Source organism: Eucyclogobius newberryi, unplaced genomic scaffold, assembly GCF_026437365.1.
Source record: "Eucyclogobius newberryi isolate DKJ021-1_F unplaced genomic scaffold, fEucNew1.0.hap1 SCAF_10, whole genome shotgun sequence".
In the NCBI taxonomy this organism is placed as follows: domain Eukaryota; kingdom Metazoa; phylum Chordata; class Actinopteri; order Gobiiformes; family Gobiidae; genus Eucyclogobius; species Eucyclogobius newberryi.
In genome coordinates, this window is record NW_027315724.1 from 16,115,952 (window position 1) to 16,140,301 (window position 24,350).

At 40.1% G+C, this 24,350-nt stretch overlaps 1 protein-coding gene across 1 annotated transcript in view; it reads left to right on the forward strand.

Annotated features, from left to right (window-relative positions):
• The first annotated feature begins 583 nt into the window (after positions 1-583).
• dync2h1 (dynein cytoplasmic 2 heavy chain 1) overlaps positions 584-24,350 on the forward strand; it is a 60,543-nt gene continuing 36,776 nt past the window's right edge. The window contains exons 1-66 of the mRNA XM_072461860.1: positions 584-766; positions 849-1,022; positions 1,102-1,240; positions 1,313-1,431; positions 1,505-1,649; positions 1,815-1,960; positions 2,065-2,151; positions 2,240-2,374; positions 2,746-2,859; positions 2,930-3,041; positions 3,116-3,240; positions 3,330-3,505; positions 3,597-3,792; positions 3,882-3,977; positions 4,057-4,218; positions 4,351-4,449; positions 4,518-4,657; positions 4,746-4,974; positions 5,047-5,174; positions 5,302-5,417; positions 5,488-5,615; positions 5,696-5,845; positions 6,144-6,349; positions 6,422-6,577; positions 6,657-6,771; positions 6,847-7,017; positions 7,168-7,326; positions 7,521-7,589; positions 7,694-7,848; positions 7,926-8,058; positions 8,119-8,236; positions 8,323-8,435; positions 8,560-8,673; positions 8,763-8,913; positions 9,276-9,481; positions 10,312-10,494; positions 10,584-10,766; positions 10,927-11,150; positions 11,226-11,341; positions 13,199-13,398; positions 13,463-13,594; positions 13,822-13,954; positions 14,050-14,257; positions 14,330-14,459; positions 14,598-14,753; positions 14,919-15,178; positions 16,055-16,301; positions 16,369-16,520; positions 16,597-16,741; positions 16,818-16,920; positions 17,625-17,786; positions 18,640-18,764; positions 19,026-19,274; positions 19,351-19,459; positions 19,858-19,971; positions 20,094-20,236; positions 20,329-20,404; positions 20,483-20,643; positions 20,718-20,855; positions 21,777-21,890; positions 21,964-22,124; positions 22,260-22,383; positions 22,500-22,621; positions 22,738-22,824; positions 22,904-23,030; positions 23,703-23,844. Of these exons, the coding sequence (XP_072317961.1) occupies positions 584-766; positions 849-1,022; positions 1,102-1,240; positions 1,313-1,431; positions 1,505-1,649; positions 1,815-1,960; positions 2,065-2,151; positions 2,240-2,374; positions 2,746-2,859; positions 2,930-3,041; positions 3,116-3,240; positions 3,330-3,505; positions 3,597-3,792; positions 3,882-3,977; positions 4,057-4,218; positions 4,351-4,449; positions 4,518-4,657; positions 4,746-4,974; positions 5,047-5,174; positions 5,302-5,417; positions 5,488-5,615; positions 5,696-5,845; positions 6,144-6,349; positions 6,422-6,577; positions 6,657-6,771; positions 6,847-7,017; positions 7,168-7,326; positions 7,521-7,589; positions 7,694-7,848; positions 7,926-8,058; positions 8,119-8,236; positions 8,323-8,435; positions 8,560-8,673; positions 8,763-8,913; positions 9,276-9,481; positions 10,312-10,494; positions 10,584-10,766; positions 10,927-11,150; positions 11,226-11,341; positions 13,199-13,398; positions 13,463-13,594; positions 13,822-13,954; positions 14,050-14,257; positions 14,330-14,459; positions 14,598-14,753; positions 14,919-15,178; positions 16,055-16,301; positions 16,369-16,520; positions 16,597-16,741; positions 16,818-16,920; positions 17,625-17,786; positions 18,640-18,764; positions 19,026-19,274; positions 19,351-19,459; positions 19,858-19,971; positions 20,094-20,236; positions 20,329-20,404; positions 20,483-20,643; positions 20,718-20,855; positions 21,777-21,890; positions 21,964-22,124; positions 22,260-22,383; positions 22,500-22,621; positions 22,738-22,824; positions 22,904-23,030; positions 23,703-23,844 (9,691 nt within the window). The remainder of the gene's footprint in view (positions 767-848; positions 1,023-1,101; positions 1,241-1,312; positions 1,432-1,504; positions 1,650-1,814; positions 1,961-2,064; positions 2,152-2,239; positions 2,375-2,745; positions 2,860-2,929; positions 3,042-3,115; positions 3,241-3,329; positions 3,506-3,596; positions 3,793-3,881; positions 3,978-4,056; positions 4,219-4,350; positions 4,450-4,517; positions 4,658-4,745; positions 4,975-5,046; positions 5,175-5,301; positions 5,418-5,487; positions 5,616-5,695; positions 5,846-6,143; positions 6,350-6,421; positions 6,578-6,656; positions 6,772-6,846; positions 7,018-7,167; positions 7,327-7,520; positions 7,590-7,693; positions 7,849-7,925; positions 8,059-8,118; positions 8,237-8,322; positions 8,436-8,559; positions 8,674-8,762; positions 8,914-9,275; positions 9,482-10,311; positions 10,495-10,583; positions 10,767-10,926; positions 11,151-11,225; positions 11,342-13,198; positions 13,399-13,462; positions 13,595-13,821; positions 13,955-14,049; positions 14,258-14,329; positions 14,460-14,597; positions 14,754-14,918; positions 15,179-16,054; positions 16,302-16,368; positions 16,521-16,596; positions 16,742-16,817; positions 16,921-17,624; positions 17,787-18,639; positions 18,765-19,025; positions 19,275-19,350; positions 19,460-19,857; positions 19,972-20,093; positions 20,237-20,328; positions 20,405-20,482; positions 20,644-20,717; positions 20,856-21,776; positions 21,891-21,963; positions 22,125-22,259; positions 22,384-22,499; positions 22,622-22,737; positions 22,825-22,903; positions 23,031-23,702; positions 23,845-24,350) is intronic.

The window sequence follows — 24,350 nt, forward strand, 5'->3', positions numbered from 1 at the left end:
TCGTCAAGACTGATATTCTGAAGGCAAGTCCAGACGAATCCAGACCAGACAAGAGCGTCGAGACTCCGTGCGTAAATTGCGTACATTTTTGTCGTAGGAACCAGGTCAAATCTTGTCACGTGGTACGCTGTTTCGCAGTTGCTATGTAGCAACCACGCAAGCATAATCTTTGGGGTTACGCGAGCAACTGCTTGTGGTGGGATACATTCATGTTTCACCACAAATACACAACCCAACTCTTCACACAAGTAAGTTACGAGACAAACGTTTCTGTAGTTGTCCCGAGTAGCAGCAGTGTGGCCGAGAAGCATGTTACGGCCAGGTACGTTTGAGGGAGCTAACTATGCTAACAGCTAGCGTCATAAGAGCGAAGGCTGCAAAACCAAAACATGACGGGGTTCAGAGAAGCGTGTTGCATCTCATTTAAAACGCTCAATATTGTTCACATATTTTTAAAAAGCATTGAATTGCAAAAAAAACATGACATGTGTTGCACTCACGTAACGTTAATGATACATTTTTAAATGAAAATGGTTAATAATACAAATCCTCCTATTTTGTAGCATTGCGATAAACCTTGAAGATGCGTCACAGTTCAGAGGATGTGCGAAAGACATTTATTATAACAACAACCAGCAACTTCTTTCTACTGAAGCCTCCCTCTTCGCTGGAGAACAGCACAGAGCTCAACAGCTTCTTAGATGATGGAAATGAATTTGTACTCTCTGTCTACCAAAATGAGAATACAATTCACATGTCAAACACGGTAAACATAAATATTTGACCACTATTTGTTCCTAAGATGTTCATAAGTACTTTATTTGTATTTTTTATTTAATATTTTGCAGATTGAAGGATTGGGGAACAGCAAACAAAAAGTGTTGGTGTTCTTTAAATTGCAACCAACTGTGATCACAGAAGAAAACCTTCACCAGAGCCTCTTGGTGTCATCCATGTTGGACTCTCCCATCAATACCCTGTACCAGGCAGTTAAACAGATCTTTGCACCTGTGCTACTGAAGGTTAGATTCATAATATGAGAAAATGTTTTATAGGAAAATCTAAATGTCAATGTGGCTTTATGTTTCTAACTTATTTAAGGATGAGCACTGGCGGGCAGCCTTCGATCCAAAACTTGCAGATCTTCTGAGTGAACTTGAGCAGGGACTGGGCTCAGTGATCCGCCATCATGGAGTGCACCCTTCCTCAAAGAAGGACTGTAAGGAGGAGGATGTATTAGGTATGAATACAAGACATTTCATTTTATTCCAACATTATTTAAAAAATAATAATATTCTATCTTTCAACGAAGGTATTCTGACTCCCAATGACGAGTTTCAGTACTGGATAGATCTATCTGACAATGCAGAAAAAATCACTGTGCGAGAAAGGGCTGCACATATTGAAGAGCAGTTCAAACCTATACAAAAGGTAGATTACTGTAATAGTTAAGTTAAACAACTACCTTGTTGAACAAAATGGTGCACGTCTTGTCTTTCTGTAGGAGTATGCAGGACTAGAAGGCTTGTCTATGACAGAAGTTGGAGATTTGTTGGAGATAAGCAAGGACACATTAGATGATGTTTGGCGCCAAACTGATTATGATCCTTATCCGGAGCCACGTATGAGTCGCCTCATGGATGTTATTGGTTAGTTATCTAAAGACACACTCAACAATTACCTGTATATATACTAATATAATTATGTACTAGTATTAAATACCCCCGCGACCCGGCCCCGGATAAAGCGGCAGAAGAAGATGGATGGAGTATTAAATACCTATATCAATTTATGTTTGTGTTTGAAACATTTAGCTGGTGCTCTGGGAAGATATGTCCAAAAGAAACTGAGTTGTCATAAAATATTTGAGGAGCCATTCACTTCAGTGAGGGAAAACCTCAAAACAGGAATTTCAATCTGTGAGCAGTGGGTGCTGGCCTGTGAGCATCTGACTGGCCAGGTAAAACTATAGATATATAGTTTATTTAGGTAGATCTGTAGAATATAGATTATAGGTTCCCACAAAATATTTTACAATGTTTGTTTTTTTAATATACTTTTTAGGTGTGGAAAAGACATTCTCTTCACCCATGGAAGGGAAACAAGCACTGTCCACAAGTTTTACAAAACCTTTCAAAACGATTAGATGAAGTATGATTTGTTTTACGATCAAAGGTATTTTATCTTATTTGATGTTGTGAAAAATATGTGTAACTTTAATAATTTGTGTGTTTAAAAGGTAATAACTTTGCGCATGGTTCATGAAAAACTGTTGCGTTTGCTCTCAGGGGCAAAACAGCAGGCTCTATCTTCAGATGTCGTGTTTGAGCCCTTCTCTGGACTCAACCCCTTGCATTACAACCCCTACACTGAGGTCAGGTTATAACCATGTACTGTATCGAGCTCAACAATGATTGTTCACTTCGAAGCCTGCTCTAGTTCTGGAAGGAATTTTCTCATTCATTTTTAAACTTTAGATCACAGACATACTTAAAAATCCAATATTTTAGTTTAAAGGCACAACAAAGGCTAACCAGCAAGTAATCATTATACCATTTTAAAAGAAAGAAGGTAGATACAATTCTTTCAGTCATATGCACAGTTTAAACAGAAAAATATGGATGAGAAATGTACTTCTGGAGCTGGGGTAGACTTCGAAGTGGGCAGTCACCCTTGAGCTTCGTTAACCATAAACTGAATGGTCATATTTAGTTGTTGACATAGTAGTTATGTTTCTGTCGTCAGCCTCTTTGGAGAGCAGCAGTGGCTCAGTTTGAGCGTTTAATCACACCATCGGAACAAGAAGTTGCAGGCCGACTAAAGAACTACATTGCAGATGTGCAGGACAATCCTCAGCAGGTTAAGATATATACAGAATGATAATCTGATTGGTTGCAGTAAAGTAATGCATGTGAACGTCTCTTTGTAGTTGTTACATGTGTTCCAAAAACACAAAGAGTTAATCCAACGGCCCAGCATCAGTAAAGAGCTGCAATCAGAGAGAGAAATCTTACTGGCCAGACTCCTGGACTACAACAAAGGTACAATTTATATTTATCATATTATACAAAGAATCCTGTGAAATGTACGATAAATACTAAGTTTATGATTGTAGGACTCAAGACTGACTTTGAAACCCGTTGTCATGGGGGTCCCGGAGATAAGTCTGGACCTCTCATTGGCAGAAATCTACCTGAAGTGGTCAACAAAATAGTCTGGGTCCGACAGCTTATACATAAGGTCATTATCATTTAGGCTGATTCTGGCACACATAGATATCCACGTGCTGTAACATGCCTTATTTGCATCTTTTTTGGCTGTTGTAACAGCTTGAAGATTTGTCTCGCATATCCGAGGCTCTACTCTCAGATCTATCTGGGTTTAAAGCGTTTCTGCAGTTTTCTGATGACCTTCTAGATGTGTTAAGAGCGTATGAGCTGGAGCAATTTGAAGACTGGTCCAGAGATATTCTATCTGGAGTGGCTGATCCCAAATCAGGAATTAGGTTTTGACATAATTTATTCTATTTCATTTATAATCATATATTTTATATTTTGTAACCATCTGCTGATCTTACTGTAAACGTCCTCTTCTAGTCTACAAGCCAGCAGCCGTGTGATGGACCTGGACCATGTGGATGGTAGACTTCAGATCCAGTACTCAGATAGACTGGTCAGTCTGCTCAGAGAGGTCAGGCAGCTGTCCGCTTTAGGTTTTCCCATTCCAGCTAAGATACAACAGGCGGCTAATACTGCAGACAAGTTCTACAGACAGGCTGTTGTCCTAAAACAGGTCGGTAACATATTTATTAGACCATGGCTTGAAATAAGCTTGAAACAAGCTTGATAATGTTTTATTTCACTTCACCTCTTCTGTTTTAGGTAGCACATTTCTACAACACCATTGACCAGCAGATGATTCCCTCTCAGAAACCTATGATGCTTGGTCTGGCCTTAGCTTTTGAACAGGTCATCAAGGTATTGCTTGCAAATATTTGGTTTCTTGTAATGTAATTGCAAATGTGTAACTATACAAGCTCTTTGTTTTATTTTTTAGAACCCTCGTTCTATTTCTAAGGATTCAGGTGAAAAACTCCAGATTACCTGGGACAATCCCAAAGAATTAGAGGTCTATATTACCAAGCTTCAAACTGCTGCTGAAAAACTGTCAACTGAGAACAGGAAGTTACGAAAATGGCACACAGATTTTATTGACAAGGTATAGTTTAGTTTCACTGCTTTTTTTTTTTTTTAGAAATGCTTTGTAACGTAACAATAGCAAAAACCTTGATTGTTGTGTCTCAAAATAAGAATGGAATGTCATTGTTCTTTTTACACTGCTTGTTTTTAGGTGGTTACGCTAATGAATGTAGACCTACTAAGGCATCAGCAGCGGTGGAAGGAGGGACTTCAGGACCTTCGTACTGGCTTTGCTGCACTGGAGGCTCAAGTAAGTTTCAAGCAAAAGTATCTATGACTAAATGGCTTTTAGTTAAGTCTATTGCATATTTTGTGTAGGGTTTCAGGTCTGGTGACATGCATGCTTGGAGACAGCACTGGAATCATCAGCTCTACAAGGCTCTTGAACATCAGTATCAAATGGGACTGGAAGCTCTAAACAAGAATCTGCCTGAAATAAACATCGATCTTATTTTCAGGCAAGCATAAAACAATACACAAGAAACAAAGTCACAAATTATCTTGTGTATTCCGTTAATATCTTTAAACAAATGCCTCCTTACTCAGACAGGGCCGTTTACAGTTTCGTCCTCCATTTGAGGAAGTCCGAGCTCGATATTTCAAAGAAATGAAACGGTTCATCTCAATCCCCAACCAGTTCAAAGGGGTCAGCGCCCAAGGAGAGGAGCTCATCTTCAGCATTATGATTGACAGGAATGCTTCTGGGTTTCTCACCATTTTCACGAAAGCCGAGGATTTGTTCAGCCGCCTTCAAGCTATACAACACAAATTTAAGGTGATGGGTTGAAGCAGAATAAAAAAAATAAAGTTACCGGTACTTTTCCTGACAGAGTTGTTTGCCTTGTAGGACTGGGTAGTGCTCGGTCAGGTGGATTTGGAGAACTTAGTGGAAAAAAAATTGATCTTGATGCAGGACTGGGAAAAAAACTTTAAGGCCCTTAAAGCCAAAGGAAAGGAATCAGAACGTCTTCCAAGGTACAGTTAGATATCAATACATTCCATACTACTAATTGGATAAAAGTATATTTTTAAAGAATCATATTAACCATAGGTAATAATAATAATAATAATACTACAATGTCTTCTCTCCTTTGTCTTTCAGCCAGGAGAAAGTGGACTGTATTACTGTAAATTGTGAACCAGTTAAAGCAGCAATTGATGACCTCATTCAAAGGCTATTTGATATGCTCCTTATGTCACTCAGAAAATCCATACAAAGTAAAGCATAACTTCCTGATTTTACCTTTATGTTTTGTTTTCTGTTTGACTTGATTTTTCTTTTTTTTAGGCCACACACAAGCCATAGAGAGTTTTGTATCTGAGTCAACAGAGGCTCTGTCCGTTCGACCAGAAAGCATGGAGGAAATCAGTGCTACTCGAGGGCAATATAACCAAATACTGTCCAGAAAGCCAGAAGTAAGGTCAACTGTGAATTTAGATGAGATAATATTTGCAAAACAGCAGATGGCTTTAAAACTGAACTCCTCTGCGCACAGATCCTACAGCAGTTTCAGAGTGCTGAGGAGAAGAACCGCTTGCTGCGATCTGTTGCTGGAGCTGGTTTAGACTCTATGACTGCTCTAAAGGGAAGATGGGATAAACTAGAGCTAATTATGGAAAGCCACCAGCTCATGATAAAAGAGCAGGTAACACAAAAGAAGGCATTGGACAACACATGAAACCTACAGCAATATTATTTTTATTTATTTATCTTTTTAGGACCTCCTTCAGAAATAATTAATGACAATTCACAATCATTCCATTATTTTTTTAATTTAATTAAATTGTATTTTTAGTTTGTCAAGCTCTCTGGTTCTGCTTCTTGTTTTTATTGTATATATTTTCAAAAGGTTCATAGCATGCATTTTCCTGTTTAAATAATTATTTTAGATGCTAGTTTTATTTTCTACATAACTCTTACTATTTAAATATGTTTTCTTAAAGGTCGAGGTAATGCGTAGTAAAGTGGCCAGTCACATGGACACCTACAGAGCAGATTTGGAACGGTTTAAAGCCCGCTGGGACCAGCTCAGGCCCAAAGAAGATATTTTAGAGACTGGGGATCACGCTGCCTTGCTTGGATGCCTTAAGACCATCAAAGATAAACAACAAGAGTTCCAAGAATTAGAACTTGTCAGACACAAATTGCTGTAAGTGTTAAATAATACCTTTTAAATGTTTGTGATTAATGGTAATGGTATTTTGCTTTTCTTTTTTATTAGTGAAGACTGTACATATTTCAACCTGGAATGCCCAGATTTTTCATTGGCTGAAGAGACTAAACGAGACATGGAAGAATACAGTCAGATGTGGGGTTTGTATGAAGAGTGGCAGGAGGGCTTCATGGAGAAGGCTCGAGAGGACTGGATAACATTCAGGTGTGTTTTTATATTTCAATTTGAAGAATGCTCTTGAAAACTCTGAAATACTTTTGGCACTAACACTTTTTTGTTCCAGGAGTAAAACATATCTTTTTGAGGAGTTCCTCTTTAATTGGCAGGAAAGGCTTCGGAAGTTGGAACAGGCCACTGCAATGTCTGTTAAACTACAAGCAGAAGTGGATAAATACAAGGTAGTATAGTTACAGTGTGGGCATGGCAAGTTTCTGATTTAATTTGATTATTTTTACACAAATCTGTGTCTCTAGAATATGGTGCCAGTGCTGAAGTATGTACGTGGTGAACATCTGTCCCAGGACCACTGGTTGGACATGTTCAGATTGTTGAGTCTACCAAAAGGCACCACATTGGAGAGACTCACATTCCAAGATCTACTCAATGTGGCAAATACCATTGTAGAAAAAGCTTTTGAATTGAAGGTAATCCCTTACAGCCTATAATGACAGAAATCACTTATTGCATTCTATAAAGTTAGGGACACTAGAGGGCAGTAGCAGACTTGTGGCAGGTTATACAGTATTTTTTGGCATTATTTTGCTGTTTTGAAGATGGATAACTTGCTTTTGCAGGATTTGAACAGCCGTGCCCAGGCTGAAGTGACAATCAGAGAAGCACTGAGGGAGCTGGATGTGTGGGGAGCATCTGCCACATTTAATCTGACTGAGTACACAGACAGCAATGGTCGCAGTCTGTCCCTGATCAAAGACTGGAAGGACATCGTCAGTCAGGTTTGATATTTGTCACTCTGGTCAAAGAAAACACAGTGCAGAGTAGATGAGTAGAGTAAAAAACGTTTTCAAGGTTTCCCCAGATTTAACATTAATTCACATGTCTCGAATCTTTTTTGTGTTAAATTGTTCCTAGTTTTCTCAAAATAGTGATTAGTGATTTGAATGATTTGTCTATGTTTTGTCTAATGAAGGTTGGAGACAGTCGCTGTCTTTTGCAGTCTCTGAAAGATTCTCCGTACTACAGTAGTTTCCAAGACAAGGTTAGTTTAAATGAATAACTTTCATATCCAAAATATCCTTGTACATTTAGTATTATATATACAGTATATAAGACATTTAAATACAGTGGCCTACATGTTTCTAGGTCAGTCTTTGGGAGGTTCGTCTGTCAGACCTTGATGAGTATCTACAAAGTCTTAATGCGATCCAGAGACAGTGGGTTTATTTAGAACCAATTTTTGGACGTGGTGCATTACCACGGGAAGAAGCTCGCTTTAAAAGAGTGGATGAAGATTTCAGGTTATTCTTTTTCATCCTTGTATGTGGCATGATACACAGTTTTTATTCTAAATTTAAAATTTTCAATTTGGATACAGATCTATAATGTCAGACATTAAAAGAGACAACAGAGTGGTGTCACTGAGCTCCAGAGCTGGCATCAGAAACTCTCTGGTTACTATACGGGATCAGCTGCAGCGCTGCCAGAAATCACTCAACGAGTTCTTAGAGGTAAATCTGTTTTCATATCGTGTCAGCAGCAATCAGTGAATCGTGTTTTTTATGATGCAGGAGAAGCGCTCAGCCTTCCCTCGCTTTTATTTCATTGGAGACGAGGATCTTCTGGAGATTCTCGGTCAGGCAACTAACCCCACTGTCATCCAATCACACCTCAAGAAACTATTTGCAGGTCAGAAAATCAGTGTGACATCAGCAAGGCACGTGCTTGCTGCTTAGTCCTGTTGTAACATGTGAATATACGTGTATTTTTACCAGGCATCCATAGTGTTGTATTTGATGAACAGTGCCAGCACATTGTAGCCATGTGTTCTTTAGAGGGAGAAACTGTGCCATTGCAAAATCTGATACGTATCTCAAGCCTTGTAGAGGTAAGATTACCGTATATTGATTTTTATATGTTTTCCTCTCTACACCTGTTTTACTCAAATAATTTCACTACAGAATAAATAAATAAATAAAGCATCTTATGTATGTTTTGTGTATTGTTCCAAGGGTTGGTTAAGTCAACTGTCCACTGAAATGAAGGAGACTCTGAAGCAGCTCTTATACGAGTGCGTCTTGGCAGGGAAAAATGGAGCGTTAGATCCATCACGCTATCCATCGCAGGTAAACACACGTGCTACAAATAATGATGACATTTCAATGGATTTTTTTTTTCTTGACTTGATTTCTATCAACTAAAATGTGTTCTACAGATTCTGTGTTTGGCTGAACAAATCCAGTTTACGGAAGATGCGGAAAAAGCTATTAAAGAGCAAATTCTGCAAAGACTGGAGCTGGAGCTTAATGCTAAACTAGAACATTACACAGCAATAGACACCAGTTCAATGGACGCTTCAAACACAGGTATAGTGCACACACATTGGTATTTTCTCATTATATTATTGCAACATTTTAGTTACTCAAGTCTTATAACGATAATGCTTTAACTTGACTCAAGTTTGTCTTTTTCAAGTAAACCTTTTCTTGCAGATTTCTGCCAATGTATTATTGTGTCTACTGTGTATTTAGTATTCAGTTTGGCCTTGTTGTGAGGAAACATAGCGGTATGATGTCAAATGGTGTAATTGCTGCAGTCATTTACACCTTCTATATATTTTTTACTACTCTACTTTTTTGAGGAATAACAAAGCTAATGGGAACAAGCATTAGAAAATGAATTAATGAACAAACGTGTTATCTGGCTTTTTACACATCTTTCTCCGCAGATGTCAGTGTATTGCAGTTGAAGCTAAAGGCTTTGATCCTGGACATCATTCACAACATAAGTGTTGTGAAGCAGCTCATCCAGGAGGGCGTTACCAGTACAAGTGCCTGGATATGGAAGAAACAGCTACGATTTTACATGGCTTCAGATAAATGCTGCCACATGCAGATGGTGGATGCTCAATTCAACTATACTTACGAATACCAGGTGTGTGGGATCTGAATACAACATTGCACTTGTTTTCTGTTACCACTTGGGGGCACTGTTTAAATGTCACAGCCACACAATCTCTTAGTGTTGGTGCAATAGAACATTTCAAACTCATTTTCAGTGCTAAGGAAACGGCTTGAAACTCAATACCGCAAATTCAAAAAAGAGAAGCACACTTTGTTTTCCATGTTACTGTTTTTTTCTTGTTTTACTCATGTTTATGGAGAAAATGGGGTACAGTTTATGTACCCCATAAATACATGTGTGTGTATATATATATATATATATATATATATATATATATATATATCAGCCAGAACGCCAAAGAAAAAATAAATAAATATCAAAACCAAGGTGATAGGCAGTAATAGAACTTTTGAGGGGCAGTTTTATTAAATTATGATTATAACTTGTGGAAGCATGATAGTACTTACATAAGTGCAATGGCATATTTAGAGCTGTAAGATATTCATGTGATTTGTAAATCTAAAATAATCTCTGGTAAAAGATTATTCTTAATGGATCAGATCTGACGAATTTGTAAGAGCAGTTCACACTCGGTTGACAATGTTCCTGTTGTGTTTTACATTTAGCTGTTTTTTATTTTTAAGAATAGCTGTTTTCTTGGTATTTTAATATAGTAAAAAAATTTGGAAATGTAAACTTTTAGGTCTTTTTTTTTGCAGTATCAATACCTGCTCAAAACTATCTTTTGATATAAATTTTAGTATGCTTTTGGCTTCTTGTCCATTGGCTTGCTGTCCAGCTATGTTTATGTACCGTAACTTAATTTAAATGTATACATCTTTTCATATTCTGTTTCTTAGGGGAATGCTGCAAAGTTAGTGCACACTCCACTGACAGATAAGTGCTACCTGACTCTGACTCAAGCCATGAAAATGGGGCTTGGAGGTAATCCCTACGGGCCTGCTGGAACCGGCAAAACTGAGTCTGTCAAAGCCTTGGGGGGGCTTTTTGGGAGGCAGGTGCTGGTGTTCAACTGTGATGAGGTATGGTAGGGTCATAGAAAAGAAGAAAGCACATTTTTTTCCTTTTACACACCAGTTTTAGACATTAAAATACTGTGTTTCATGTTTAGGGTATTGATGTTATGTCAATGGGCAGAATCTTTGTGGGCTTGGTGAAGTGTGGTGCATGGGGCTGCTTTGATGAGTTTAACCGATTGGAAGAGGCAGTGCTATCAGCAGTTTCTATGCAAATCCAGGCCATTCAGGATTCTCTTAAACATCACAAGCAAATATGTGAACTACTTGGAAAAGAGGTAGATTTGAACATTTACTTTTATTGTAATGGCCTTTTTAAAAAACGTTATCATTGTCTTCTCAATTTGACTTGGCAGCCGAACAGTTGATTCACTTAATGCATTATGATACATCACATCATAACAAAGCTAAATAAAAATCCTCTTGTTTGAACTCAAGGTGGACTTAGACCCAAACTCGGGTGTGTTCATCACAATGAACCCAGCAGGAAAAGGCTATGGGGGCAGACAGAAGCTTCCGGACAATCTGAAACAGTTGTTCAGGCCTGTGGCAATGAGCAAACCGGACAATGAGCTCATCGCTGAGGTCATACTCTACTCGGAGGGGTTCAAAAACGGAGAGGTTCTGGGACGGAAACTGGTGGCAATCTTCCACCTCGCAAAGTAAGCTTTTTGTTTAAAGGAAGTAATTAATATTCTCAAGAGCACAATTTTAATTCTCTTTCCCTCTTCTCTCAGGGAGCTATTGACTCCTCAGCAGCACTATGACTGGGGACTGCGCGCTCTAAAGACTGTGCTTAAAGCTTGTGGCAGCCTTCTACAGCATCAGAGAAAGAGCAAAGACAAGGATAAGCGTAATATAATAAAAAAAAACTTTCTTATTATATCACTTTGTATATTTCACACTTCTACCTAAGAGTTGGTGTAAGCAAGCAAATGAGTCACAGTGAATTCGAAAAATTTCCATCCATCCATCCATCTTCTGCCGCTTTATCCGGGGCCGGGTCGCGGGGGCAGCAGTCTGAGCAGGGACTCCCAGACTTCCTTCTCCCCAGACACTTCCTCTAACTCCTCCGGGGGGATCCCGAGGCGTTCCCAGGTCAGCCAAGAGACATAGTCTCTCCAGCGTGTCCTGGGTCTTCCCCGGGGCCTCTTCCCGGTGGGACATGCCTGAAACACCTCTCGAGGGAGGCGCCCAGGAGGCATCCGGAACAGATGCCCGAGCCACCTCAGCTGGCTCCTCTCGACGTGGAGGAGCAGCGGCTCTACTCCGAGCTCCCCCCGTGTGGCCGAGCTCCTCACCTTATCTCTAAGGGAGCGCCCAGCCACACGGCGGAGGAAACTCATTTCGACCGCTTGTATCCGCGATCTTGTTCTTTCGGTCACTACCCAAAGCTCATGACCATAGGTGAGGGTAGGAACGTAGACAGCCGGTAAATCGAGAGCTTTGCCTTTCGACTCAGCTCCCTCTTCACCACAACGGTCCGATGCAGCGACTGCATCACTGCAGCCGCTGCACCGATCCGCCTGTCGATCTCACGCTCCATCCTTCCCTCACTCGTGAACAAGACCCCGAGATACTTGAACTCCTCCACTTGGGGCAAGGACACCCCACTCACCTGGAGAGGGCAAGCCACCCTTTTCCGGTCGAGAACCATGGCCTCGGATTTGGAGGTGCTGATTCTCATCCCAGCCGCTTCACACTCGGCTGCAAACCGTCCCAGTGCATGTTGCAGGTCCGGGTTTGATGGAGCCATCAGGACAACATCGTCTGCAAACAGCAGAGATGAGATCCTGTGGTCCCCAAACCGGACACCCTTCGACCCCTGACTGCGCCTAGAAATTCTGTCCATAAAAATTATGAACAGAAATGAATGAACATTCGAAAAATTTGATCTCCAAAAAGCATTCACTGATTTGCTTCAGTCGTGCAATGAATTCAAGGAGACAAGAGACAATGGAGTCAAGTAGCTTTTGGCACGTAGCAGCTCTTGTCCCCTAAATCTTCTAATACACCCCATCAAGTGACATTTAGACCGAATTGTCCACTGCAAAACTTTTTCCTCCTTCTGGCTTTTAACTTGTGTGTGTACTTTTGTCCTTCTCAGTTCTCTCATTTTCCGATACTAGACTGCCAAAGATCTGTTGTTTACTGCACTTTAGCCACAGCTTTCCCCTCCTCCTGACCTCAGCCTCTGCCTCGCTCTGATACCTGGTTGTCGATGCTCCTCTCATCCTTCCATTTTCACTCGGTGCCCTCTATTTCCCGCCTTCATCTCCCCCTCATGTCAGCTTTGCAAACTCCCGGTGTCTCGCTGCAGTTTGTGCTCCATATCTATCTCAAAAGTGTCTTCTCTTTCACGCGCTTGCAGACCAGCTACACACACACCAGCTCTGTCGATGAGTCCCTTAGGTTTTCTAGTGTCTGTCTGTGTAAAGTCGGGCCAAGTGTTTCTCTGTTGTAAAAAATCTTGCTGCAGGGAAGACCAGAACGTTTGAAGGAGAGAACAAAAGTATTGACCCAGTGATCATGATATGCTTTGTTAATTTGTGCATTTGAATAGAGCTCTCACAAAAGCAAAGCAACAATTGAAAGCATAAATTAATGAGGAGCACTTAGGAAGTACAGACCATTCTCAAGGCACTTGCTTTACCCTGCGACGGAAAATAATGATGTTGCCAAGCTAACTTATGTTTTCTTTCTGTTGCAGTTCAGGAGAGTAGTCTGGTGGTGCAAGCTTTACGTCTGAACACCATGTCGAAGCTAACTTTCGCTGACAGCTCTCGATTCGATGCCCTCGTTCGAGATGTCTTCACTGGAGTTAATTTCAGTGATGTTGAAGATCAAGTCTTGATGCAAGCACTCGAACAGGTTTATAAAGAAGCGAGACTAGAAGTTATACAAAGCCAGGTAGGTTTTAAATGGGGCTACTCGTCACAATTCAGACTGATAAAAAGCTTTTTCTTCTGTGTAGTTAAAGAAGGCGTTGGAATTGAATGAGCAGCTAAGACAACGTATGGGTGTGGTGATTGTGGGACCAAGTGGAGCTGGAAAGTCTACACTGTGGAAGGTGCTTCAGGCAGCTCTTAAAAAGACGGGCAAAGTGGTGAGCCCTGTTACAACTCTTATTATCGGTGGTGCAGCACTGTAATGACTTTATGACAGTTGAGGTGACTAAGCTGAATCTCCTCATCGTGACAACTTCATAATGTTAAATTCTGTGTTCTGAAATGTGTCTGGATTTCTGTGGATGATCATAACACTATGTCTGGTTGATGTATGTTTTGTTTACTGCATTTATCCAGTAATGTTTTGCAACTTGTCTTTTTGTAGGTGAAATATTACACAATGAATCCAAAAGCTATGCCCAGACAGCAGCTCGTGGGTCACATAGACAGGGACACCAGAGAATGGGCAGATGGGGTTCTTACACACAGTGCCAGAAGTGTGGTGAAAGAACCACAGGGTAAGCAAGTGATCATTCAACACTGACAATTCTATCACTGATTATACAAAAATTAAATGGATCTAAAATTGTACCATGATTTTTGTGTGGAGCAGAGGTGAGCTCCTGGATTGTGTGTGATAGTGACATTGACCCAGAGTGGATTGAAAGTCTCAACTCTGTCCTTGATGATAACCGGCTGTTGACTTTGCCAAATGGAGAGCGAATACAGTTTGGACCCAACGTCAACTTTCTTTTTGAGACTCATGACTTAAGCTATGCTTCGCCTGCAACCATCTCTCGCATGGGCATGATATTTCTGAGGTTGGTCCGTGCTTGTGTTTAAGATGCGATTGGATGTATCATGTCCTTTTAAATCTAACCTTTGATGTTTAGTGATGAGGATGTCGATGTAAATGCTTTGGTTAAGTCTTGGTTGCAAAATCAGCCAGAAGAGTGCCGCAGTAACCTTGAAAACTGGCTTGAGGACTACTTCCACCGAGCCCTCGAGTGGGTTTCTAAACAGGTATCAAGTGTTCTCCACACCAAAGCTGTGAATTAGATGCACTTGTTTTTATCACATAATGAAAAAACAAACGTTACGATTATACATGCTCAACAAATGACAACAAAATCTGGTAAATGGTTCTATATTTTTCCTCAGGACGGCTTCGTGGTAGAGACCAGTCTAGTGGGGATTGTGCTCAATGGCCTCTCACACCTCAATGCAGTGACAGAGAGAGGTCAATTTATCATCTGTCTTCTGAGGGGTCTTGGAGGAAACCTACACCTAAAAACACGACAGGAATTTGCCAAAGAGGTTTAGTTTTACGCTCTTATTTGTTTTAATCTTATTTTGTTTAGTTTGAATATTGATTTATTATTTAATTGTTCCCTATTACATTATATTTTTTATAAACGCTACAACAAGGCAGAATTATACTGTAGTAAGACAGTGTCCATTTCTTTTGTGTATTTCTTGTAGTTGCTCAGCTGGGCTAGAGAAAATCCTCCAAACGTCAAAAAGCCCCTCGACACATTCTACGACCCCGGCACCGGCCATCTTTCTGCTTATGAGCTCCATCGTCCCGACGGCCTCACACTGGAGCAGCTGGCTAACACACAGAGGCTTCCTGTGATTGAAACCACAGATATGCAGAGGAGCCTGCACTGCTTCTCGCCGTGGCTCACTGCTCAGCAGCGACAGCCTTTCATGGTGGTGGGGCCCGAGGGCTGTGGCAAAGGGTAATTAAACCGTTATACAATGAGTCTTAAAGGTGCTCCATGTAACTTTTCTGGTGAGTGGTCTGCCACATGATTGTGCCTTGTGCCTTCCTTTGCCTAGAATGTTCTACAGTGGCATTTAACTTATTTCTTGTGCATTTATGCATCACTTGTGTTTTTATTGCTAAAACCCTTTTCCGAAAGTGCTGCACCCTCTCCATGGATGGTTCCTGCAATTTGACCTGGTGGCATCATCTGCTAGATATTTCAGTTTAATGCCAATAACATCTCAAACGGGTAGCAGACCATTCGCACAGTTACGCAGTGCACCTTCAATAAGTTACTTTGATAGGAATAAAAATGCATAGTATAAACAAATTAGTTTACTGTGACTGTGTTTTTAAATTGCGGCCTGTGATCCTTTGTCTCAACGTAATTGCTTCTAGCCTCAGGGGGTTTTGAGAACGTGGGGTCACTTGGTATGCCTTTTACACTCCAGTTGAGCCACGCTGTTTCTCTCTCTTCCGTCTTTTTGTCTTGCATCACTTTGTCTGAAAGGTCACTGTGTCAGTACAGCCCTGGGTCTGTCTGCTCTTTTTTCCACTATGTCTAATTATTTCTCACATATTTACTGCAGTAGACTGAATACACATGCACACTCCGGTAACTTTCCAATTATATTCTGTTTGCGACCTCACAAATGTCTGTCTTTGCCATTGGGCTTTTCCAAACAAACAACTGGATAAAACTGCTAAAAATAACTCTCTTGTTTGCTGCAACTTTTACAGCTTTATAGGAAAAAACATAATAGACATTCTCCATGTTGAATGCACTGTGAAGATTAAAAACACGTTTACTTTACATTTTTCATTTAAGTATACCGTTTCCTTCTCCTAGCATGCTCCTGCGCCACGCCTTCGCCCAGCTGCGCTCCACTCAAGTAGCTGTGGTCCACTGCAGCGCCCAGACGTCCTCTCGCCATGTTCTGCAGAAGCTTGGTCAAACCTGTCTGTTACTGAGCTCAAACACCGGCCGGGTTTTCAGACCTAAAGACTGTGAAAACCTTGTCTTGTACCTTAAAGACATCAACCTACCAAAACCTGACAAATATGGCACCAGCAATCTCATTGCCTTTCTTCAACAGGTACACAAAATTACAAAAGGAGGTACAGTACACACTGAAAGATTACTAAGCCTTATTTTTCATTTAGGTGTTGACTTACAAAGGGTTTTATGATGAAAACCTGGAGTGGGTCAGTCTTGAAAACATCCAGGTTGTAGCCTCTATGTCAACAGGAAGTGCTGTTGGGAGCCATTCTCTCACCTCACGCTTTTCCTCTATTGTACGCATCTGCACCATAGAGTAAGTCTGCCTTTATTATCCATTTCAATATACAGTCCTTCACTTGTCCTTTTCAAACTTTTTGTATTGACTTTAGCTATCCAGATAGAGAACAGCTACAAACAATCTACTCAGCGTATTTACAGCCAGTTCTCCAGCATAGCCTGGGTAGCCAGGCAGAGTGGGCCAGCACTGGGAAAGTACACCAGCTGGCCGGTTCCTTAGTGCAGCTTTATGAACAGGTACACATTCAGCAAAAGAATGAATCACTGTTTGTTATGAGGCAATAAAAGCTTTATTTGTGTTTTGTTTTTTCAGGTTAAAGTAAAATTCACAGTTGATGACCACAGCCACTATCTCTTCACACCCTGCATCCTCACAGAGTGGGTCCTCAGCCTTCTGCGATATGACCTGACTGCAGGTAATCACAATGAAGACGCACTGCTAGAAGTTATTTATAGATTTGTTGTGTTGTATGTATGGTTAATGTAAACCTCCATATTTATTTTCCGCTTATTCCTTCTTGAATGTTATTATAGAGGGACCCCAATGTAGACGTCAATGAATGAAAACTTGGTGCATGGTTCAGACGGATTTTGCTTTTCATGAGGAACAATAATTTCTTGTAAATTTCACAGCCAGAGTCAACAAGGCCGCTCCAGATGGCGGATTTCCTTTACTCAAGACCATTCTAATTCTCACCTTTCTCTTGTGTCTCCTCCGGGTCTCACATTGTGCGTGTCACTGTCTCTTCCTCTTTCATCCTCCTGTCCCTCTGCTGTCCTTTCAACTCTCCCTCTGCCACACTTTCTGTTTGCAATGTGTTCCTGCTGTGATAGGGAGTCCAGTCATATATTTTAATTAAACACGTCAGTGGATCGTCTGCTTTTTCCCATGCTCATCATTTTAACTTGTGCTTACGGTAATCATTATTTATCTCCTTTTGCTTGCTGCTTACCCTTTTCTTGGTATGTAAAATCAATCTTCTGATCTCTATTTCATTACTTGTGCTAATTTATTAGAGAGATTATCTTGCTTTCTGATTGTCATTCTAACATTACACCAAGAATGCAGTCCACTGTAGTGTTACAATCAACATGTTTACTTTATCTCCTTTTCTCCCAGCTCAATCTAACCTAACAGACAGCGTCATGGAGGTGGTGGCATATGAGGCGAGGAGGCTTTTCAGAGACAGACTCGTTTCCACCAAAGATCTTCACACCTTTGATAATATTCTGTCCTCCATACGGGGAGACTGGGGCTCTGATGCAATTGAGAACATGACAGGTAGAAAGCTTTCAACTTTCTTTGTACTATTTGTTTTGTTTTTTCCACTGTGTCTTTGGATACTTTGTTACAGCATACAGACAACTCCCAGAAGTTTGCTTTCTATTAAACTGTTGCATACAACCGCATTATTGATCTAAAGCAGCTTAGTAATAGAAACGGGTCCATCGACTTCCTGTTCCAAACGGAACAACTGATGAGCAAGCAGCTGATTTTCTTTTACTAACCTTATGTGTATCAGTCAGAGTCTTAATTTTGTTCCAAATAATTGTACTGAGCAGTGTGCCGGGATAGGGGGTATGTCAATGACAATACAGGATTACTCAAACATGCATCAAGCAAAATAAAACTGAAAACACCATTTTAAAAGCTCATAAAAGCTGATTTCATATAATATGTCCCCTTAAAATAATCTGCTCACTTTGAGATAAGAATAACTATCAAGAACAAAATAATGTGCCTGCCAAAAAGCAATAGATCTACTAGTAAAACTCAGTCCTTGAAGCTGCAAAACAAAGAAAGCTTGACTAAAGGGATAGAGCGGAGAGTCAGAGGCCTAATGTGTGCTTTTATAATGTGTTTGATCTCAAGGCCTTTCAACACTTTATTATAGCAATGATACACTGTTATTACTTTAATATCATTCAGAATTTAGATTTTAAAAATAGAATGAATATTGAAGATAACCTCTGGTATTATTTCAAGTGTATGTGCTAATATAAGTCAGTATGCATCTAAGAGCTATAACAACTGTGTTTTTCATTTCACCATCCATAGTACTTTAAATCTATACATATGTAATTTATATGGACTCATTTTTATAAATAACCATTTGAATGTGTTCCTTCTCCAGATGGTTTCTATGTGACATGGGGTGCATCTGAGGGGTCTGTGACCGCTCCAGGCCAGTCTCTGCCGCCTCATGGTAAACAACTGGGACGCCTGACTTCTGCAGATTTGAAACAAGTCATACAAAAGGTAGGATAAAAGACAATTAATTAAGCATAGAATACAATTAATATGAATTCATATGAAACCTATATTTGTTCATATCACAGAGTAAGAAAAGTAAAGTAAATGGCCATAGACCTCAACTATTAAAGACCCAAATGTTACAAGGTTGATCGGAAAAACCTAGTATTTAAGCATATAAAACCTAACCTGTCTTTCTTTCAATTTGTTGGTGACAATGGCAATGCTTTCAGCTTCACCTGTGTGTCTGTCCCCTCTTCCCTCCAGGGAGTGGTGCTGTACAGTCGAGATAACAGAGAGCTGGATCTGCTGCTCTTCAGGGAGGTGTGTGACTTTGTGTCCAGAGTTGAACGTGTCCTGAGTCGACCCGGTGGCTCTTTGCTCCTGGCAGGAAGGAGCGGTGTGGGCCGACACACAGCTACATGCCTTGTGTCGCACATGCACGGGTACACACTCTTCACCCCCAAAATCACCCGTGGTTATTCTCTCAAGCAGTTCAACAATGATCTTAAGACTGTAAGTCTAGTTTCTGTGCTTGTTGTACATTGTATACAGTGTGTGAACATTGACAATCAATACTTTTACTACCCAGGTGATGCAGCTGGCAGGTCTTGATGGGCAACAAGTTGTTCTGTTGCTTGAAGACTATCAGTTTGTCCTCCCAGCATTTCTAGAGATGGTGAATAGCCTCCTGTCGTCAGGTGTGTGCTTTCATATGAATATAGCCATATCCATTTCCATAACAGAACATTTGTTGTTCATTGTATAGATTTAGGTTTTGTAATGTATTCATAATCAAAATCCCAGCATGCACTGTGGTGGTAAAAAATATTTGGATTTTATAGTCTGTCTCCAAACAGCTCTGTGTGTACTCCATATAAGAGTATTCTTTTGCAACCCCAACATTCTCCCACTGCTGAATGACACTCATGGACAGATTAATTAGCTTTTTCAAATCGTCCAAACTTATTGGATGTAAAGTCCATGGCTGTCTGTTCTATATAATGGGAACATGATTCTTCATTTACATACATGCTCAATAGTTAGAATTGTTTAGTATTCCCATTTTTCTAACGTCAAATATTGTGTCATTCTTTAGGGGAAGTTCCAGGTCTTTACACACCAGAAGAACTGGAGCCTCTTCTCTCTCCCCTCAAAGATGCTGCTTCTCAGGAAGGATTCACTGGACCACTTTACAACTACTTTTCCTACAGTCTGTCAATCCTTCTGAATCAAAATCCTGCTACAATATTCATACCCCAAATACTGTTAGTGGCACTATCCTGTCTTATTGTCTGGTTTGTATCTCTCTCTCTCCACTTTTACACCCACTAGAAATCCAACAAAACCTCCATATTGTTCTCATCATGGACTGTTCCAACCACGACTTCACCATCAGCTGTGAAAGTAACCCAGCCTTTTATCGCAAGTGTTCTGTGCAGTGGATGGAAGGATGGTCTGATAGCAGCATGAGGAAGGTAACTCACAACATGGCTCTGCTTAGATACAAACTGAAGGAACACATCGCTTTTCTATTCATCTTATCATCACAATACCTTTGCTGTTGTAGATTCCTGAACTGTTGTTGACAAAAACCAAAGAAGGAGCAGAAAAGCTTGGAGGAGAAAAGGAAACCAAAGGCTCCAGTAGGATTACATTTATTATAAGTGCAATTTTATTATCTGCATTTACCAGACAAACACTACTATTTATTCTTCTAACAGAGTCGACCCACACAGATCTTAGCCATTTGTTTGTTATGATCCATGAATCCTGCAAAGAAAATGGAGCCACCCCAAGCCAATATATGTCATTTTTGAAAGTCTACACTACATTGTTCAGTCGCAAACAGAGCCAGCTCACAACACGACAACAGCATCTGCAGGTAGAAATATTAAGCTATTTCAAATATTTACTGTGATAAGATAATGAACTTCTAATGTGTTGTTTTGTCTCTAGGCAGGTGTTTCCAAACTCAATGAAGCTAAGGCGCTGGTTGATGAATTAAAAAGACGTGCGGCTGAGCAGAGTGCTTTGCTGAAGACTAAACAACAGGAGGCAGATTCAGCCCTGCAGGAGATCACTACCTCTATGCAGGTACAGAATGAGTGCATGTGTGTATTGTATAACACTGACTCTTAGAGGCAGACAGGCTCAAGGATGCCAACTCTGCTCCCAACCTTTTTGTCTTTACTTATAACCACAGTCTTTTAACTTTCCGTTCTTCTCGTTTCTTTCACTTTTCTTAACTCCTTCTAAGCCTAGTGTTATGTCAGTGTTTCCACTGAATGTGCATCCCCGCTGTGAAGTCATTGTTGATTTACTTTTGTGTTTCTTTTGTGCATTTGTTTATTTTGTGGAGCACATCTAATGATGATACATGCTTCAATTCTGTTTCTCTCACCAAAAAAAGAACAGAAGAGGCAACAAAAGAATATACAAAAATGAAATGGGAGTTAGTCTTTCAGAGTTTAATTAACAGCGACTATCTTCCCTCAAGGCTGAAACAACCAAGAGTCTCGTTGAGAGGGAGACAGCAGGGCCAGACTGGTGGGATGAAGGAAAAATGAATGATGGGATATGGACATAGTAGATGCTTGTTAATGCTTGAAACAGCAGACAGAGAGTGTTTCATGTTTATCTAATTCTAAAAGGCCGTTTACAAAATAATTTAACATTATCAAATACATTTGACATAAGAAATCATTAACATATTTTATTGCTGGCTGTATGTTTATTACCGGATGTTCTGGATTTTAAGTCGCACCAGCCAAAAAATGCATAGTAGAGAAGAAAAAAACATACATAAGTTGCACCGGAGTATGAAATGCGGTTGCAAATGTGAAAATAACAAATAATATCACATATAAGTCGCTCTGGAGTATAAGTAAGTATAAGTATATAAGTATCGATATAAGTAGAAGTCGCACCCCGGCCAAAACTATGAAAAAAGGTGTGACTTATAGTCTGGAAAATATGGTATTGTATGACAATATTAAGAATTCTGTTTTTCCCAAGAATGCTGGTGACCAAAAGACTGAAATGGAAAAAATAAAAGGGAAAATGGCTCAGGAGGTATCGAAGATTGAGGAACGAAAAGCAAAAATTGATGATGAGCTGAAGGAGGTTCAGGTATGTTCTGTTTGCACAAGTTATGACTTACGGTGGCCAGCAGTGTTTCTATATCATGACTGTTTCCCTTCAGCCCTTGGTAGAGGAGGCAAAGCGTGCAGTGGGCAACATCAAGCCTGAAGCTCTGTCTGAGATCCGCTCGCTCCGCATGCCCCCTGATGTCATCAGAGACATCTTAGAGGGAGTACTCAGGCTAATGGGTATATTTGACACATCCTGGGTCAGCATGAAAAGGTGTGAGCTTTGAACTATTCTGAACAAGAAGTAACTAAGTAAATTACATTTATAAAATGTCAGTTAATTTTAACAAAAATGGCGTATACTTAATTTGTAATATTTGTTCTTTTGATATTTATGGTGTTTCTTAAGCTTTTTAGCCAAACGTGGGGTGAGAGAAGACATAACAACGCTTGAGGCGAGGAACATAACTCCTGCGATTCGTCAGAGTGTAGAAGAACTGCTCAAGAGAAACTATGCTTCCTTTGACCCCAAGGTTGGCTGTCATTATAGCTAAATGTGCAGATGCATATCTTGTCTATGCTATGTATGATACGGCATGTAAAACATGGCTTTCATTTAGTAATCGTCATGATGTCTTATTTTGGTCAGAATGCAAAGCGGGCTAGTGCAGCAGCTGCGCCTCTGGCTGCTTGGGTCACAGCCAATGTCCAGTACTCCCATGTCTTGGAGAAAATAGAGCCTCTGGAGAGAGAACAGGCTGGACTACTGGAGTAGGGGCACAAAACATTTCTTCACTAATATTTATTTACCTGTGTTAAACTGTCACTGCCTTATGGTTTGATGAAAACATTATAAATGATCAAATTTAACTTTTGGGTTGTTTTAGAAACCTGAGAAAAACTGAAAACAGGAAAAATAAACTTGAAGATATGCTCAACTCTGTTGGAGCCAGAGTCAGTGAGCTCAAAGAGAAGTATGCTAGTTTTTCAAATCCTTTCTCCAACAGTGTAAGTATTCAAGTTCTCTTACTTTTTTTTGGATCTATCTCTAAGGTTCCAGTGTCACACTGCTGAGGCTGCTAAACTCGAAGCAGAAGTGACAAAAGCTCAGGACACCATCACTGCTGCTGAGAAGCTCATTTCACAACTGGACGGAGAGCACACACGCTGGAACGTACAGGTGCTTTGATGTATAGATCTGCTGCTGTGTGAAGCGTAGTGGGAGCTTCTACACATTTAGGGAGATGGAGGCTCATTTAACATCTAAAAGCAACAGGAAGAATGTGCGTGCGTGTGCGTTGTGAGTGTGCGTGTGTGTATGTGTCACAGGACGATGGTTCCTGCTGTCTTGGGTCCCTTCTGGCTGTTTTTAGTCCTCTCCAACGCATCTGTCTCCTCCTTAATTAAAACACTCAATCTCCTCCTGATACACACACACACACACTCAAATCCTCACAACCTCCTCTGGCCCTCATCCAAAGCCTTTAAACTTTCTCCTCACGTATTTCCATATATTTACAATTACTGACTTCTACATACACACTTGTCTTCAATGCTTCTTGGGCGCTGTAGTAGCACCGCTCTGCTATACATTAAGCCCTGCAGCTGTTGTGTTCTCTAATAGGGTCTGAAGTTACTGGTGCAGAAATTCATACACGGCACACATTTAAAGGTTGCGGAATTCCACACACTTCATTACTTTTCATTTTATGTGTCGACAGAAGAATTTTGTTGTGATTGTTGTTAGATTGTGGCTTAAAATGAATAGAGAAGCACACTAGTAACACTGAGGACATTCACATTAGACTGGCTTGATAATTGCTGACCTTCCTCTTGCTTTTTCTTCCTACAGATGTCTGAGATAAAGGAGGATTTGGAAACCCTGCCTATCAGAGCCATGCTAGCAGCTGCCTTCATCACCTATCTATCGGCAGCTCCTGAAGGCCGCAGAAGGCACTGTCTGGAGACGTGGATGGCTCAGTCTGGACTGCAAAGTATTAACAGCATATGTTACTGTATTTTGTACCCTTTACTGCTTCACTTCTAGCAACAAAATATCATGGATTGTGTTAAAGGAGTTATTACTACTACCACACAAGGATTTCAATAGTAATAGTAATGATATAAAACATAATGCCCTATTTCTGAAATCTATTCTAATTGTATGCCAGCAAATCAGCTCCAACAGAATATTCTAAACCAGTCTTTTGGTAACGCTTTAAAATAAGGTTCCTTTAAACCTTATTTATTATTTATATACAGTATATATATTAGTCATTTGTTTATTTTTTTATATATATGTTAATACAGTACATATAAGAATAAGATGTTTGTAAGAGCCTAAATAATCTGGTTATTAATTTGTTTTAAATAACCAAGTGATAAATAGCAGTAAATATTTTATAAGTGAATATAAACAAATTGCAATTGCTTATTAATGCATCATAAATAGTTTATTAAGAAAGTGTTACCCATCTTCTTGGTATACCCAGTGTATTTT